At 36.3% G+C, this 17319-nt stretch overlaps 1 protein-coding gene across 3 annotated transcripts in view; it reads left to right on the forward strand.

Moving 5' to 3' along the window:
- LOC109850095 (mitogen-activated protein kinase kinase kinase YODA-like) overlaps positions 14699 to 17319 on the forward strand; it is a 14385-nt gene continuing 11764 nt past the window's right edge. For all 3 annotated transcript variants that reach the window (XR_002249335.1, XR_002249334.1, XM_020420012.1), the window contains exons 1-3: positions 14699 to 15011; positions 15556 to 16291; positions 16393 to 17118. Coding sequence is in view for 1 of the 3 variants with exons in the window: in XM_020420012.1 (XP_020275601.1) it covers positions 15741 to 16291; positions 16393 to 17118 (1277 nt within the window). In the remaining 2 variants the exon portion in view is untranslated. The remainder of the gene's footprint in view (positions 15012 to 15555; positions 16292 to 16392; positions 17119 to 17319) is intronic.

Raw genomic sequence — 17319 nt, forward strand, 5'->3', positions numbered from 1 at the left:
TTCATCTTCATGGGAAATCGAGTCAAAGTTCCAGTTGAGGCTATTGGAACATACTGCTTGTTTTTAGACACTGGACATCATTTAGATCTTTTTCAAACCCTTTATGTTCCTACTGTTTCTCACAACTTAGTTTCTTTATCTAAACTTGATGTCGCTGGATACTCTTTTAAATTTGGAAATGGTTGTTTCAGTTTGTTTAAGTATAGTCATCTTATTGGTTCTAGTGTTCACTCTGATGGTTTATACAAATTAAAGCTTGATAATCTTTTTGCTGAAACTCTGTTAACATTGCATCATAATATTGGAACTAAATAAAATTTAGTGGATGAAAGTTCAGCTTATTTGTGGCATAAATGTTTGGGACATATTTCCAAAGAAAGGATACAAAGATTGATAAAGAATGAAATCCTTCCTAATTTGGATTTTACCGATCTTGGTATTTGTATAGATTGTATTAAAGGAAAACATTCAAATCATATAATTAAGAAAGTCGCCACAAGAAGCACTCAGCTCCTTGAAATTATACACACCGATATATGTGGACCTTTTGATGTTCCATCCTTTAATAAAGAAAAATATTTTATCATCTTTATTGATGATTTTTCACGTTATGGATATATCTATTTGTTGCATGAAAAATCTCAATCAGTAAATGCCCTAGAGGTGTTTATTAATGAGGTTGAAAGATAATTAGACAAAAAGGTGAAAATTATTAGATCTGATAGGGGTGGTGAATTTTATGGAAAATATAACAAAACAGGACAATGCCCTGGTCCATTTGCTAAATTTCTTGAAAAGCGTGGCATATGCGCTCAGTATACTATGCTAGGTACACCGCAACAAAATGGTGTTGCAGAAAGGCGTAATCGTACACTAATGGACATGGTTAGGAGTATGTTGAGTTATGCTTCTTTACCCTTATCATTGTGGATGTATGCTTTAAAAACCGTAATATATTTATTAAACAGGGCTCCTAGTAAGGCAGTTCCAAAGACTCCTTTCGAACTGTGGACGAGAAGGAAACCTAGTTTGAGACACCTTCATGTTTGGGGTTGTCCTACGGAAATACGAATTTATAATCCACATAAAAAGAAACTGGACTCTAGAACAACCAGTGGTTTCTTCATTGGTTATCCAGAAAAATCTAAAGGGTATAGATTTTATTGTCCTAACCATAGCACGAAAATTATTGAAACTGGAAATGCCAAGTTCATTGAAAATGGTGACATTAGTGGGAGTATGGAACCACGTAAAGTGGAAATCCAAGAAGTTAGAATGAACATTCCTTTACCTTTAACTTCTTCTCAAGTTGTTGTTCCTACAATTGTTGAACAATTTAACGACTTTTAAGAACAACAAATAAATGATCAAACACTCCATGAAGACGTTGTTACCAATGAACCTACAATAAATATACCCCATGAAGAAGTGGCATTAAGGTCTCAAAGATAGAAAAAATCTGCTATTTCTGATGATTATGTGGTTTATCTACAAGAGTCAGAACATGACCTTGGAATTGATGAAGATCCGGTTTCATTTTCATAGGTCATGAAAAGTCACAATTCTGATAAATGGTTTGATGCCATGAAAGATGAGTTGAAATCAATGGAGCATAATGAAGTTTGGGATCTTGTAGAATTGCCTAAAGGTTGTAAAAGAGTTGGGTGTAAATAGGTCTTTAAGACCAAACACGACTCAAATGGCAATATTGAACGATACAAGGCTAGACTTGTTGCCAAAGGTTTTACTCAGAAGGATAATGTTGACTATAAAGAAACATTTGCTCCTGTTTTGAAAAAGGATTCATTTAGAATTGTTATGGCTATGGTGGCTCATTATGACTTAGATCTACATCAAATGATGTGAAAACCGTTTTTCTAAATAGAAATTTAGATGAAGAAGTTTACATAGACCAACCCGAGAGTTTTTCAGTTGAAAGAAAGGAACACATGGTGTGTAAACTTAAGAGATCAATATACGGACTCAAACAAGCTTCCCAACAATGGTATCTTAAGTTTAATGATACTATTACATCTTTTGGATTTAAAGAAAACATTGTTGATCGATGTATATATCTAAAGATCAGTGGGAGCAAGTTTATATTTCTGATTCTGTATGTTGATGATATCTTACTTGCTGCTAATGATCTTTGCTTGTTACACGAGACCAAGAAATTTCTCTCTAAGAACTTCAAAATGAAAAATATGGGTGAGGCATCTTATGTGATTGAAATTGAAATATTCCGTAATAGATCACAAGGATTGTTAGCTAGGGTTGTCTCAGAAATCATATATTAATAAAGTTCTAGAGATTCAAGATGGAAAAATACTCTGCATCTATTGTTCCAATTCAGAAAGGAGATAACTTTAGTCTCATGCAATGTCCAAAGAATGAATTGGAACATAAACAAATGGAACAAATTCCTTATGCATCCATCGTTGGGAGCTTGATGTATGCTTAGGTTTGTACAAGACCTGACATTAGTTTTGCTGTCGGAATGCTGGGTAGATATCAAAGTAATCCAGGCTTGGATCATTGGAAAGTTGCAAAGAAGGTATTGAGATACTTGCAAGGAACAAATGATCATATGCTCACTTATAGGAGATTTGATCACCTTGAGGTGATTGGATATTCAGATTCAGATTTTGCTGGGTGTTTGGATACTAGAAAATCCACATTTGGCTATTTGTTCCTTTTAGCTGGAGGAGCGATCTCATGGAAAAGTACGAAGCAGTCTGTCATTGCTGCATTGACTATGGAGGCTGAGTTCGTGGCATGCTTTGAGGTCACTGTTCAAGGATTATGGCTACGGAATTTTATTTCAGGACTTGGAATTGTTGACAATATTACCAAGCCGCTGAAAATTCATTGTGATAATGCTACATCAATCTTCTTTTCTAAAAACGACAAGTATTCGAAAGGTGCTAAACATATGGAATTAAAATACTTTGTCGTTAAAGAAGAAGTTCAGAAACAAAGAGTGTCAATTGAACATATTAGCACAAATCTCATGGTTGCGGATCTGTTAACAAAAGGATTACCACCAAAGACATTTACTGAACATATCGAAAGAATGTGCATTATTGAAAATTATCATTGACTTTTATGTAAGGTTTTTGTTCTTTATATATTTGACACTTTGAGCTCATCTAAACAGTGTTTCTGATATATTAATGCATCCTATTTATTATTGTTAGTATATACATGAATGATTATGTGAATATTAACAGGATATGTCTCTGACAAGGACATTATTGTTGGACCATTATGATAAGTCTTATTACACGTCATGTTTAGTTTAAAACTAGTATTGTGATACATGGAAGGGGCTATGTCGATTTAAATGCATACGACCGCCATGATCCTTATTAGTTTTCTACTTAATGATGATTGATGGTTTGATCAATATAATGATGGAATTAGCTTATACTATGCATATTATGTTGTATTATTAAACCATCACATTAAATTTTAATACATGGGACAAGTGGGAGAATGTTAGATTAATGGCCCACGTTTTGTAAAACCACCTTTTAGTGGCCACGTTTTTGTTCCCACAATTTTTATGTAACTGCTCATTTCAAAACATTTAAGTAAGTTTATGTAACTATAACTACACACGTTTTATTTCGTTTTATGCTAAATTCCTATTGGTCAAGATAACTACTCACGTTGATGGAAGGTGTGTAATTATCTATTTAAAAGGCTTGGTCCTCTCTCTAACTATATGTGTGAAAATTTCTTTCCATCAAGAAATTTTCGAAAAAGATTAAGAGGGCAAAGAGAGAGAAATCGAAGTCTTCAATGTTGCTTCTTTTGCAGTCTATTTTTCGTCAAACTTCGAATCATGGATCAAGGTAAGCTCTCTTAATTAGATTGTTCATTGTGAAAATCATATGTTCTAAGATCTTGATATAATGATGATTAAATCAAATGAAATTTGATTTGCTTAAGACTTAAGTTTACAGAACTTTGTATGATCTTGTGTTTGATATTTTACCAAGTTTTGTTATCTAACATAAAAAGTGTATGCTAATGAATGTGAATTTTCATGTATCCATATAATATTGTAAAATTACTAAATACTTATTAGAATTTGTTTGTGAAGAACTATTTTGTAGTTTAATTGTGAGCATGAGTACGAATGGGATATAAAACAAGTAGCCCACATGCAACGCACCTGCATTACACTAGTCTCAAAAATGAGAACATTCCAATACTCTAAAGTTTATGTGAATAATTTGTCAATTCTCAAAATCTTATTTCCCACTTTTATTTTCAAAACAAATAGACCTAAGTGAAGGATTAAAGAAACATGTTTATCATTCTTTGACAGGCTAAATAAGAAAGTTACAAGACACAAACAAAGTGAGAAAGTCTTATATATATGTGTCTATATATATACTAGTGTGTACCCTGTGCAAAGCACGACATTCTGTTTTTTTTAAATATCGCATTTTGAACTTGCCTCCTATAAGGTTTAATACATTTGATATGGTTATTATATGTTTAAAATTAGAAATCATATCTATTGCTCTATACTTAAAAGGTTACTATTCACAATATAGAAAATTATTACACCATGAACAGTAATTTAATCCTCTATACATAGAGGGGGATCCAAATATTTAGGGTGTGTTTGGCAAAGTGAACAAAATTAAGTTAGGACCAGTACTAAACCAGTTTTTTTTTGGACCAGACATTCCCTGGTCCAAAACAAAAATGGTTTAGTGGCACTATTTATGTTAAAAAAAATTGGGTCAACTCTGGCCTGAAAATTTGACAAATAAGAAACAAGTTAAAATTGGGTCAGGTCTAATCCTGGCCCAATTTTAACTTGTTGCCAAACACTCCTTTACCGTTCTTGCTAAAATAATTTACTATAGTATTTACTGTAGCATGAATAATAGATATTGGATTCTCCTTAGAGAGAGAGAGAGAGAGAGAGAGAGAGAGAGAGAGAGAGAGAGAGAGAGAGAGAGAGAGAGAGAGCAAGTTAAAATTGGGTCAGGTCTAATCCTGGCCCAATTTTAACTTGTTGCCAAACACTCCTTTACCGTTCTTGCTAAAATAATTTACTATAGTATTTACTGTAGCATGAATAATAGATATTGGATTCTCCTTAGAGAGAGAGAGAGAGAGAGAGAGAGAGAGAGAGAGAATGAGGTATGTCTTTAAAAGCAGTATACAATATCATGTTTGCACTAGAAATTTAATAATCTGCATTGTTATTTGATAATTGCATCATCATTGTATAGTACTATCAATTTATAGCTGATAATGTAACACACATTATGTTCCTTTTTTTTCTTGACATATATTTTTCTAGAGAGGTCATTATAATAAAAATTCAAGAAAAATTATATTAGAATAATCCGATACAATGCTCTCTTTTTAGAGAAAATCAAATGGAGAGGCATGGGAAGCTTATTGTGTAGATGATTAAATTGAGTTTTTTTTTGTTTTTTTGGCTTATAGTTGTTTCTATTGACTTATAGTTGTTTCTATTGATTAATATGTAATGTTAGATCTTAATAAAAACTTGAGATCTAAACCATAAAGCCATGATTAATTCAAAGAGATTAACAAGAATCAAAAAGAGCGGAAGCTTATACCTGAATTCATAGATTAAACTTGAGATGGGTTTTGGATCTTCTAACATTAGGGTTTCTCTAGCCAAATTTCTCTCTAGATGGGGTTGAAGAGAATTAGAGAATGTAACCCTAGATTAGGGACCATAACCCCTCATTTATAGATGTTGTATATTTATAATTTGGCCCCTCATTAAATCATAATTACAACCTGGTATCTGCACATATAACCCCATGACTTATTTAAATACCCATTAACCCAAATTAATTGATCATTTTAGTGGGTTATCCTGAAGGATAGCAATACACATTGATTAATCATATGTGCCCACAAATAGATTTATTAGATTAAATCCAACAATCTCCCACTTGGGCACCATATGATTCCTTAAATTGTGTATAACCTTATGAGCTCAAAAATTGCTATCACTGAAAAGGTATTTTTGAACAATCTCGTCCATTGACTATATCAATATAGGATCAAAGCGGCCTTTGTCACATTTATCGTGACTCGACCCATCAATGGTCACATATACCAATACAATCAAACGACATAGATCAATCATGGATGTGCAGCATGAAAATTACATGCAATGTGATCAGTACATGTCTATTTTTAACTGGTCCTACTTTAGTGAGGTCAAAACCAAACATAATGTAACAGAGTGTCTTAACTGAATACTTTATTCTGATCAGACAATACAACCAAACATAAAGCACCATAATTATAAACTCCCACTAAATCATGATATCCTCAAATAATACCACACCCATATGAGCAGTATGCTCATGAAAGACCCTAGGTGGCAATCCCTTAGTGAGAGGATCAACTATCATGGAGTTTGTCCCAATGTGCTTTATAGATATCTGTCCACTCTGTACCCTTTCTTTCACAACTAGGAACTTAATGTCAATATGTTTTGACTTAGTTGAGCTCCTGTTGTTATTGGAATACATTACTGCAGATTTATTATCACAATATAAACTTAGTGGTCTTTCCATATTTTCCAAAATGCGTAGTCCCGTGACAAAATTTCGTAGCCATATTCCCTGATTGGATGCCTCATAGCAAGCTACAAATTCTGCTGCCATAGTGGAGGAAGCTACAAGTATTTGTTTGACACTTTTTCATGATATAGCTCCTCCGACTAACATATAAATGTAGCCTGATGTAGACTTTCTGCTATCTTGGCATCCAGCAAAATCAGAATCAGAGTACCCAATGACCTCCAACTGTTCTGATTTTCTGTATGTGAGCATGTAATCTTTTGTTTTCTGAAGATACCTCATAACCCTTTTGACTGCTATCCAATGATCCATACCAGGGTTGCTTAAGTATCTGCCTAACATCCCAACAATGTACGCAATATCCGGACGCGTATATACCTGAGCATACATTAGACTTCCTACAACTGAAGCATAAGGAATCTTCTGCATTTCCTGAATTTCAAGGTTATCTTTAGGGCACTGATTGAGACTAAATTTGTCTCCTTTAGCCACAGGGGTGTCTCCTGGTCTGCAGTCTTGCATGCCAAACCTTTTAAGTACCTTATCGATATAGCTCTTTTGTGATAATCCAAGAATACCCCGAGAGCGATCTCGATGTATCTGGATTCCTAATATAAAAGAGGCGTCTCCAAGATCTTTCATCTCAAAATTCTTTGATAGAAATCTCTTGGTTTCGTGCAGCATGCCTATATCATTAGTGGCAAGCAATATGTCATCGACATACAGAACCAGAAAGATATACTTACTCCCACTGAACTTGTGATATACACAGTCATCAACAATGTTCATCTCAAAACCGAATGAGATAATTATTTGTTGAAACTTATGATATTATTGACGATGAGCTTGCTTGAGTCCATAGATGGATTTCCTTAATTTGCAGACCATATTCTTTAGGTCTCCTGACACAAAGTTTTCTGGTTGCACCATATCATCTCATCAATGTCTTCATTGAGAAATACAGTCTTAACATCCATCTGATATAACTCAAGATCATAATGAACAACAAGTGCCATGATTGTTCTGAAAGAGTCTTTCGATGAAACCGGAGAGAAAGTCTCCGTATAATCATTGCCTTCCTTTTGAGTATAGCCTTTAGCCACAAGACGTACCTTATACCTCTCCACATTACCATTTGCATCCCGCTTGGTTTTAAAAATCCATTTACAACCAATTGGTTTTGCACCTTCTGGCAATGGGACAAGTTCCCAAACCTTATTGTCTTGCATAGACTTATACTCTTCATTCATGGCATCAATCCACTGTTGAGAGTTAGAACTTTTCATGGCCTGAGAGAAGTTGATTGGATCATCTTCTAACATTCCACTACTTTCCTCATGTTCTTGGAGAAATACAATATAATCATCCGGAATAGCATTTCTCCTTTCTCTCGTGGATCTCCTTAATGGCACTGGTTCTTGAGGTTGTTGAGTTTGTTCTTCTGGAACAGGGAGTTGTTCAACATTATCATCTTGAGGTTCCGGATTTACTTCTTGAGCAACAACAGGTATAGGAACCTGAATATTGTCAAAAGTAACTGTATGGATTGGATCTAAAGCCAATTCCTCCTCAAAACTAATGTCTCTAACCTTATTTCTCCCCCCAAACTCAACATCCTCAAAGAATGTTGTTGTTCCCATCTTAAAAATATTCCTTAGTGTGGGATCATAAAACTTATAGCCCCTAGAGCGTTCAGAGTACCCAATAAAATAGCTGCTAACTGTTTTGGAGTCCAATTTCTTTTTATTTGGCCTGTAAGGCCTTGCCTCAGCTGGACATCCCCAAATATGTAAATGCTTTAAACTAGTCTTTCGACCAGTCTAAAGCTCATAAGGTGTTTTAGCAACTGCTTTACTTGGTACTCTATTCAGAATGTAAGCTGCTGTCTTTAGTGCTTCTCCCCATAGAGACTCTGGTAAAAAAGAATGAGCAATCATACTTCTTACCATATCCTTAAGAGTCCTATTTCATCTTTCAGCTACACCATTCATGCTAGGTGAACCCGGCATGGTGTACTGTGGGACGATACCACATTCCTCTAGCTATCTAGCAAATGGTCCTGGACGTTGTTCACCTGAACCATCATATCTACCGTAGTACTCACCACCACGATCAGATCTAACTGTTTTAATTCTTATGTTGAGTTGATTCTCAACTTCAGCTTTATAGGTTTTGAACATGTCCAGAGACTCAGATTTTTCATGAATAAGATATAGGTATCCATAACTTGAGTAATCGTCTATGAATGATATAAAATATTGTTGACCATTCTAGAATTCCGTAGGGAATGGCCCACAAATATCCGTATGTATCAATTCTAAGACATCCGAAGATTGTTGGCACCTAATCTCTTAACTTTGGTCTGTTTTTCCTTGATACATTCAACACATACGTCGAAGTTCGAAAAATCAAGGGAATCCAAAATGCCATCAGACACAAGACGCTCAACTCTATCTTTTGAGATATGACCCAAACGCTTATGCCATAATGTCGCCGAATTTTCCTTATTTAATTTACGCTTAGTACCACGTGATTCCACATGCAAGGATTCATTATAAGAAGTAATTGTATCAAGCAAATATAGGTTGTCATAAGTACTCAAGTAACCGGTTCCCACAATATTTGAATTAAAAGATAAACTGAATTGACTGTTTCCAAATGAACAAGAATAACCTGATTTGTCCAATACAGAAACAGAAATTAAATTCCGTCTAAAAGACGGTACTACAAAAATATCTTTCAAATCCAAATAAGAACCAGTTCCTAACAACAACCTAAAGTGCCCAATTGCTTCCACATGTACCGATTGTCCGTCACCCACAAAGATGTGTCTTTCAACATCACTTAGCTTTCGGTAGCTCAGGCAACCCTGCATAGAAACACTTATGTGAGTAGTAGCACCAGAGTCTAACCACCAAGTGTTTCTAGGTACTGAAGCTAAATTAACCTCAGAACAGACCAAAGCAAGGAACGTACCCTTATTATCACGCCAGGCGTGATATTTTATACAGTCCTTCTTTACATGTCCAGGCTTCTTACAGAAGAAACAACCCTGATTATCCTTATGTTGTTTCTTCTCAACTGGACCCTTAGCAGCTTCCTTATCATTCTTCCTTTTCTTGCCCTTATCCTTAGAGGCATAGGCCAAATGAGCACTTTCTGTCTTATCTTGCTTCAACCTGTCTTCTTCTTGCACACAGTATGAAATGAGCTCATTTAGAGTCCATTTCTCCTTTTGACAGTTATAACTGACCTTAAATTGGTTAAACTGTGCAGGAAGAGACAACAAAACCAGATGCACTAATAACTCGTCACAAAGATCGAGTTTAAGTGCCTTAAGCTTTGAAGCAATATGAGACATTTCCATAATGTACTCCCTGATATTTCCTTTGCCCTTATACTTCATTAAAATCAAGCGAGCTAAGAGCGTGCTTGTTTCTACCTTATCGTTTTTCGCAAAACGTTTCTCAATTTCGGTAAGGAAATCTTTAGCCTTAGTAATCCCTTCGGATTTTATACCACTGAAGTCTTCAAGAACGCCGCGCTTAATGATCATAAGACTCATGCGATTTGAACGCTCCCACTTCTCATACTCCTTCTTTGCATCAGGAGTGCTATCCGCATTGAGAGGTTGGGGTTGTTTAATTCTTAATGCAAGGTCTAGATCCATGCAGCCAAGAATAATTAATATGTTCTCTTTCCAAACCTTGAAGTTTGTTCCATTTAGCATGGGAATTGAGTTGATGTTAGCAGAAATTATTACAGCAGATACATTAGCTGAAATAAAATAAAAATGCTCACATCAATAACCATAATTAGTAATCTATAAAATTCAAATAATGACGAATCCCATCCAAGATATCTAGCACAACATTAATATCAAGTCTTTGGACAGTAATATTAACTTATAAGTGATACCTTGTTGCAATGATCAAACATTGACAATAACTCATGTCAAATAATGAAACTATCTTTGGATCGATTCATTATTCACATGTAAACCTTATAATTATCACACACTTATCATCGTAGATGTGTATATAGTCTAAATAAATATTAACCTTTCTTTGGGCCGATTAAATATTTACACGAAAGCATACACACAAACATCTCACATTCCTCATGAACAATCTACACAATAGAGGTTACTTTGGCAACTTCTTGTTTCAATTAAACAATTGGAGTGAGAGACAACCTTAATACCTTAGTATCATAATATTTAAATTAAATAATTGATTAACTGCCAAATTAAATTTAAATTAAATTAAATTCCATAGCTTAAGTAGGGCCCACAACTTAATTGAATAAATTAAGTATACCAAAGTGGACCCATGAAAAGCCGAGGTTTAACCATAATGAATATGAAGTTCGCTTGACTTCGAACGCGAGGTTCGACTGTATTGAGTACAAGACTCACTTAAGCACGAACGCGAGGTTCGTCTGAAAATGAACGTGATGTTCAACTTGAGAACGAATGCGAGGTTCGTTTGAAAATTGAACGCGAGGTTCGACTGAAAATGAACACATGGTTCAACTTGAGAACGAACGCGAGATTCGTTTGAAAAATAAACGCGAGGTTCGACTTGAATTGAGCGTGAGGCTCACTTAAGAACTGAGCGTGAGGCTCAACTTGAATTGAGCGCGAGGCTCACCTGAGAACGAATGCTAAGTTCGTCTGAATTGAGCGCGAAGCTCACTTGAGAACGAACGCGAAGTTCATTTGAAATTGAGCGCGAGGCTCAACCTGAGAATGAACGCGAAGTTCGTCTGAATTGAGCGCGAAGCTCACCTGAGAACGAACGCGAAGTTCGTTTGAAATTGAGCGTGAGGCTCAACCTGAGAACGAACGCGAAGTTTGTCTGAATTGAGCGCGAAGCTCACCTGAGAACGAACGCGAAGTTCGTTTGAAATTGAGCGCGAGGCTCAACCTGAGAACGAACGTGAAGTTCGTTTAAATTGAGCGCGTGGCTCACCTGAGAACGAACGCGAAGTTCGTTTGAAGCTTTCAAGCCTCACCAAAATAGGTAACCACCTCCTTAATTTTCGCCACGTTTTCACGCACGAACCCTTAGGGTTTCAAACTAAAACCGCCGCCGCCATTGCTCCGGCACCCAAGAGGTCGAAACCCTAGGGTTTCCTGATGCCGCCGTCACCGTTGGAGTCGAGAGCGAGGCCGCCAGCGAAAGTTCGTCGGCGAGGAGCACGGGACGGAAGACCAAACCCAAAAAATTTCTCGATTTTTATTTTCAAAAACCAGATCCATAATCGGAAAAATTTTCGTGATCCAGATCCAAGAAAAAATCGAAGAAAAATCCAAAAAAATTCCAAAATGTTCATTCGAAAAATAAAATCGCAACTGTTCATCCGAACGTTACTGTTCATCCGAGAACAGATCTTAATCCAAAAAAACCAGAGATTTAAGATCAAAAACCCAATTTTAAAACTTAAATCCCTAAGAATTAATCAAAGGTGGCTCTGATACCACTTGTTAGATCTTAATAAAAACTTGAGATCTAAACCATAAAGCCATGATTAATTCAAGAGATTAACAAGAATCAAAAAGAGCGGAAGCTTATACCTGAATCCATAGATTAAACTTGAGATGAGTTTTGGATCTTCTAACCTTAGGGTTTCTCTAGACAAATTTCTCTCTAGATGGGGGTGAAGAGAATTAGAGAATGTAACCCTAGATTAGGGACCATAACCCCTCATTTATAGATGTTGTATATTTGCAATTTGGCCCCTCATCAAATCACAATTACAACCTGGTATCTGCACATATAACCCCATGACTTATTTAAATACCCATTAACCCAAATTAATTGATCACTTTAGTGGCTTATCCTGAAGGATAGCAATACACATTGATTAATCATATGTGCCCACAAATAGATTTATTAGATTAAATCCAACATGTAATATTTGGTATTGATTGTAAAAAGGGCTAAAATATCAAATTAGCATATAAAGTGGCATCACTTTACCGGTTTAGCATACAAATTACGCTGGCAATGAATTGACAAAAAAGTTAGCAAGTTGTGACAAATAGGCTATTCTAGTCACAAGGCGATAACTTTTGAATGGAAAATTTAAGAATTTTTTTTTCATATATACTCCTCAAATCTCCATGTTTTCAAATCCTCCTTCAAATTCTGATACTTGTAATTGGGGGTGGGGGAGGGGGGCTCTCCCACTTCCTCCCTCCTTCCCTCATCCACTTCCTCTTCACCCTTCAAAGAAAGAAGGAGGTTGGAGATCGGAAGGACATTAGGATGGAGAAGATGGTTGTAAAGTATCTAGGAGAATTTATCTCTAAAAGCTAGTCTGTAAAGAGAAAAGGCATAAATCTCTTATGAACCAACATCAAGTTAATCATATAACTGATGCAGGATTACATGGACCTTAACATGCCACCATACTTATGATATTGGAGCCCACACAGGCTGAGTCTTCACTAACTTAGTCCCAGTTGAATATTGCATTCACTGTGCCGTCCCCTTTGGCTTTGCACTAAACTAGTCCTAGGATAACTACAATACCAGCGTCATTGCCCCGAGCTGCTCGATTGCAATCGGGAGGTAGGGTCAGCTTTTGAAAACCACTTGTAATGAACCAATAAGAACTAACCTCTAAAAGACCGTTCGTAGAGGAAGAGAATTCAAATCCCTTATGCACCCATATCAAGTTATCCATATAATCGATATGAGACTAAATGGACCGTAACAAGGATGAGAGAGAGAGAAGAATATTTTTTTTTTTGCAAATTTCAAAACATGGGGATAGATCTGAAAATACAAGAGATTTTTGAGCGGTGCACATGCAAAAAAAAAAAACCCCCCCTTAATTTTCACTCTCAAAATTTACCACTGGCCATCGAAGTGCCTATTATCACAACTTGCGGTGTACATGTCAATTTCTTCGTCAGCATCCGTTAAGGGCCTGTTCGTTTGTTTTCTAAAAAGCAAGAAATGGAAATGGAAATGGTGAAAATCTCAAAACTCACCATTTCCTCCATTTCCATCCCTAAAACTCACCCACAACATCCAATAAAATATTATTTCCATCCAACAACTCATCAACATCATCTAATAAAATATGATTTTTATCTAACCACTCATCCATCACATCTAATAAAATATTATTTTCATCTAACAACTCATCCATCACATCTAATAAAATATTATTTTCATCCAAACATCACTCAACTCATCTCTTCTCATCATTTTAAATCACTCACATCATCCAATAAAATATTATAACAATTCACCTCATCTCATTAACATTTCATTTCTTCATTTTCATCCCAAAAAGTTATGAAAACACTTTTCTTAATCTTTCTTCACATCACCCAATAATACAATGACAACTCATCTCATCTCATTTCATTTCTTATTTTTAAGAATGAACCGAACAAAAGAAAACAAGAAACTACATGAAATAGGTTTCTTATAATTCATTTCCTTTTTTTTTTCGCCAACCGAACACTCCAAAACTAGTTTTCTTAAAAAATCACAAACATCATCCAATAATAAGGTGACAACTAACATCATTTCAATTTTATTTCTTTGATTTCCTTCTTTTTTAGCCAACCAAACACTCCAAAAACAATTCTTCATTTTAATAGTTTTCCATTTCTTTGATTTCCCTCTTTTTTTTAGGCAAACGAACAGGCCCTAAAGTGATATCCATTTATGTACCAATTTGATATTTTAGCCTTTAAAAAAGTATTAATGAAACGCATCTTTTCTTATATATTTCTCTGATGAAGAACTTTGTTAATATCATCTTTTCCAAAATGATCATTAGCAAGTGAAATGATTGCATTTCCTATCGGAACACACATTGTGATCCAAATCGTACAGGGACAACGAAAAATCGAAACTGTCCTCCTGCATATTGTTTATGTGGTCTTGAAAAGTCTCACTGTGTAATGTGCTGGAGCCCACGTCATCAATAAGGAATAATATTAAAAATCCAAACCGTAATGGGTTGATATCAAATCAAACAATAATAAAAAAGATTTAAAAGAGAACACTTACTTACGTTTGTTTCCGACATTAGTAACAGCTAATCCCAAATCAATCCGGAATTTTAATTACGAATAAAACCGCTTACAAAACTCACGCAACACAAAAACGATTCCTTTTTTACTCCTCTTTCCATTCCATTTCCTCAAAAACTCCCAAAATTCTCCGATCCCGTCAACTCTCTCTCTCTCTCTCTCTCCAACGTCTCCTCGCTCTCCAATTCTAGGGTTTCTCTCTCATTTCCCCCAAATTTGGCCTCAGCTGCAAGATCTAAGCCCAGTCAATGCCCCAATCTAGGGCAAATTGGGCACTGACTGATCGCCATTACCCTCTTCTGAGATCAGCGGTTGTCGATCTCTAATTTGGTGCAGATTCGATTCTTCTGGTATGTGAGCATTGTGATTATCTTCTAATTAGCTTGTTTTTAGTGTTTGCGTTGGATCTGTATACTGTTGAAGGATGGGTTGAACTAGGTTTTGGATACTATCATCTCCATTGCAACTAATTTTACGGGAAATGAATCGGTAAAGGGCTGGACAATGAGAGGAAGGAAAAAGGCTAGATTTTGTTCATTTCTGGGAAAAGCAATGGATTTGCAAATGTTTACTCATGCTCTTCTTCGATCCTAATTTGAAATGGCCAGAAAAGAGCGAATGTTTACTCATGATGCTCTTTGATCTTTTATGAGTGTTGAATAGTTGCATGCCTCTTAGTTTCTTGCAATTAGTTTTGCAAGAAAAGCATCCGCAAAAGATAAGGTGACCAGAAGAAAAAACTGTTCCATTTTCTGCTTAAAACTATGAAAATGCAAATGTTTCATTGTGATGTTCTTCGGTCTTAATTGATATATGTGGGAAAAAGTAAATATTGAAAGTAATTAAACCTAGACACACAAGTTTTAATGGAAAAATTATCTCTCTTCTATATAGGTTATCAGAGGAGGCTGTTTCAGCTCAATACCAGCTGCAGGAGGCTTTCTAATTCGGTCAGCTTGGTTTCTTGACGGCTCCTTATGGGCAGAAACTTTGCTGACCTCTGACTTCATATAAGTTTCATTTTCGCAAACTTTTTAAGGTCATATATAGAGAGCCCATCTCTTCTTATATGCACAAAAATGCCTTCGTGGTGGGGGAAGTCTTCATCTAAAGATGTAAAGAAAAAGACAAGAAAGGAAAATTTTGTTAATACGTTGCATCGGTTCATGAGCCTAACTGACCAAAAGGATGATGCTCGATCTGAGAGGTCCCAAAAATGTAATATATCTTTAGGCAGGGAACCTCAGTCAAGAGTGGAATCACGAGCAGAATCACGGTCTACATCTGCTCAAGTTTCACGCTGCCAAAGCTTTGCGGATAGGCCACCTGATCCACAGCCACTTCCACTTCCTAGGGTTCACTCAGATATACCACGCATACAATCTCGAGCTGTTGTTGTGAAACCTATACTGGAAAAGCGCGGCAGACCACAGTTGTTTCTTCCGCTTCCAGCATCAGATTGTGATTCGAGGGGACCACATGCCATGGAGATTGATGTAGATTTAGGTACTGCCTTATTTTACAGAAATTGCTCTAATGATAATGATGATCAAGCAGACTCTCAACTTCAAAGCCCGGTAGGTATTGATGCTGCAACTGTTAACAAAGATATAGCACATCGACCTTTCAGGTATTTCTTTGTATTTTGTTAAAATTATCTATAAGTGCTGTTTTGCGTCTACTCTGCATATAATTGTCTGATGTGTTCCGATGCTGTTCATATCATTGAAGCTTGGCACAAAAAAATCTGCCTCCCATTGATATTCAGAAGAGTTCAAGAGTGATGGTCAAGTCTGCTAATTCATTGGTCAATAACCAAATTATTTCTACATCACCTAAGCAAGGACCACCCACCAAAGAGATTCCCCAGTATGGACCTTTGGGAAGTGCTCCCGACAGTTTGATGTCGAGTCCTTCTAGAAGCCCCATGAGAGTGGTTCACCCTGAGCAAATTCCCACATCTGCATTTTGGGCAACCAAGCCTAACCCAGATGGCAACTTCCTTGGATCTGCACAGTGCTCCAGTCCTGGTTCTGGTCAGACCTCAGGGCATAATTCGATGGGCGGAGATATATCAGGACATCTATTTTGTCTACATAGTAGGGGTAGTACAGAGTGTTCTCCAGTTCTTAGCCCGAGAATGACAAGTCCTGGTCCTAACTCTAGGATACACAGTGGATCTGTCTCTCCATTACATCCACGAGCAGGAGGAGCACTTGAGTCGCCTACATCACTGGTTGATGAGGGAAGAAAACAAAGTCATCGTTTACCACTACCACCAATCAAAGTATCTCACTGCTCGCCATTCCCATTACCAAGTTCTACATCAAACTCTCCTCGCTCAGTTCCTCGTAGCCCTGGAAGGATAGACAACCCCATAAGTCCTGGGTCCCGATGGAAGAAAGGGAAGCTAATTGGTCAGGGTACATTTGGGCATGTTTATGTTGGCTTTAACAGGTGAATTTAGGATATCTATATTTAACAGATGATACAAATGCCTTGATTTTCTAAATATTCTTTTGACTGGACTTTTACATCCTCACATAACGCATGGTTGGTAACTTGGTATTTTGATTAATATGTTATGCTAAGTTCCAATAACATTTATTTGTGACTGACATGGTGCAGTTGAAGGGGAATTGTTCATATTTAGAATAA

Source organism: Asparagus officinalis, chromosome 7, assembly GCF_001876935.1.
Source record: "Asparagus officinalis chromosome 7, Aspof.V1, whole genome shotgun sequence".
NCBI lineage: Eukaryota > Viridiplantae > Streptophyta > Magnoliopsida > Asparagales > Asparagaceae > Asparagus > Asparagus officinalis.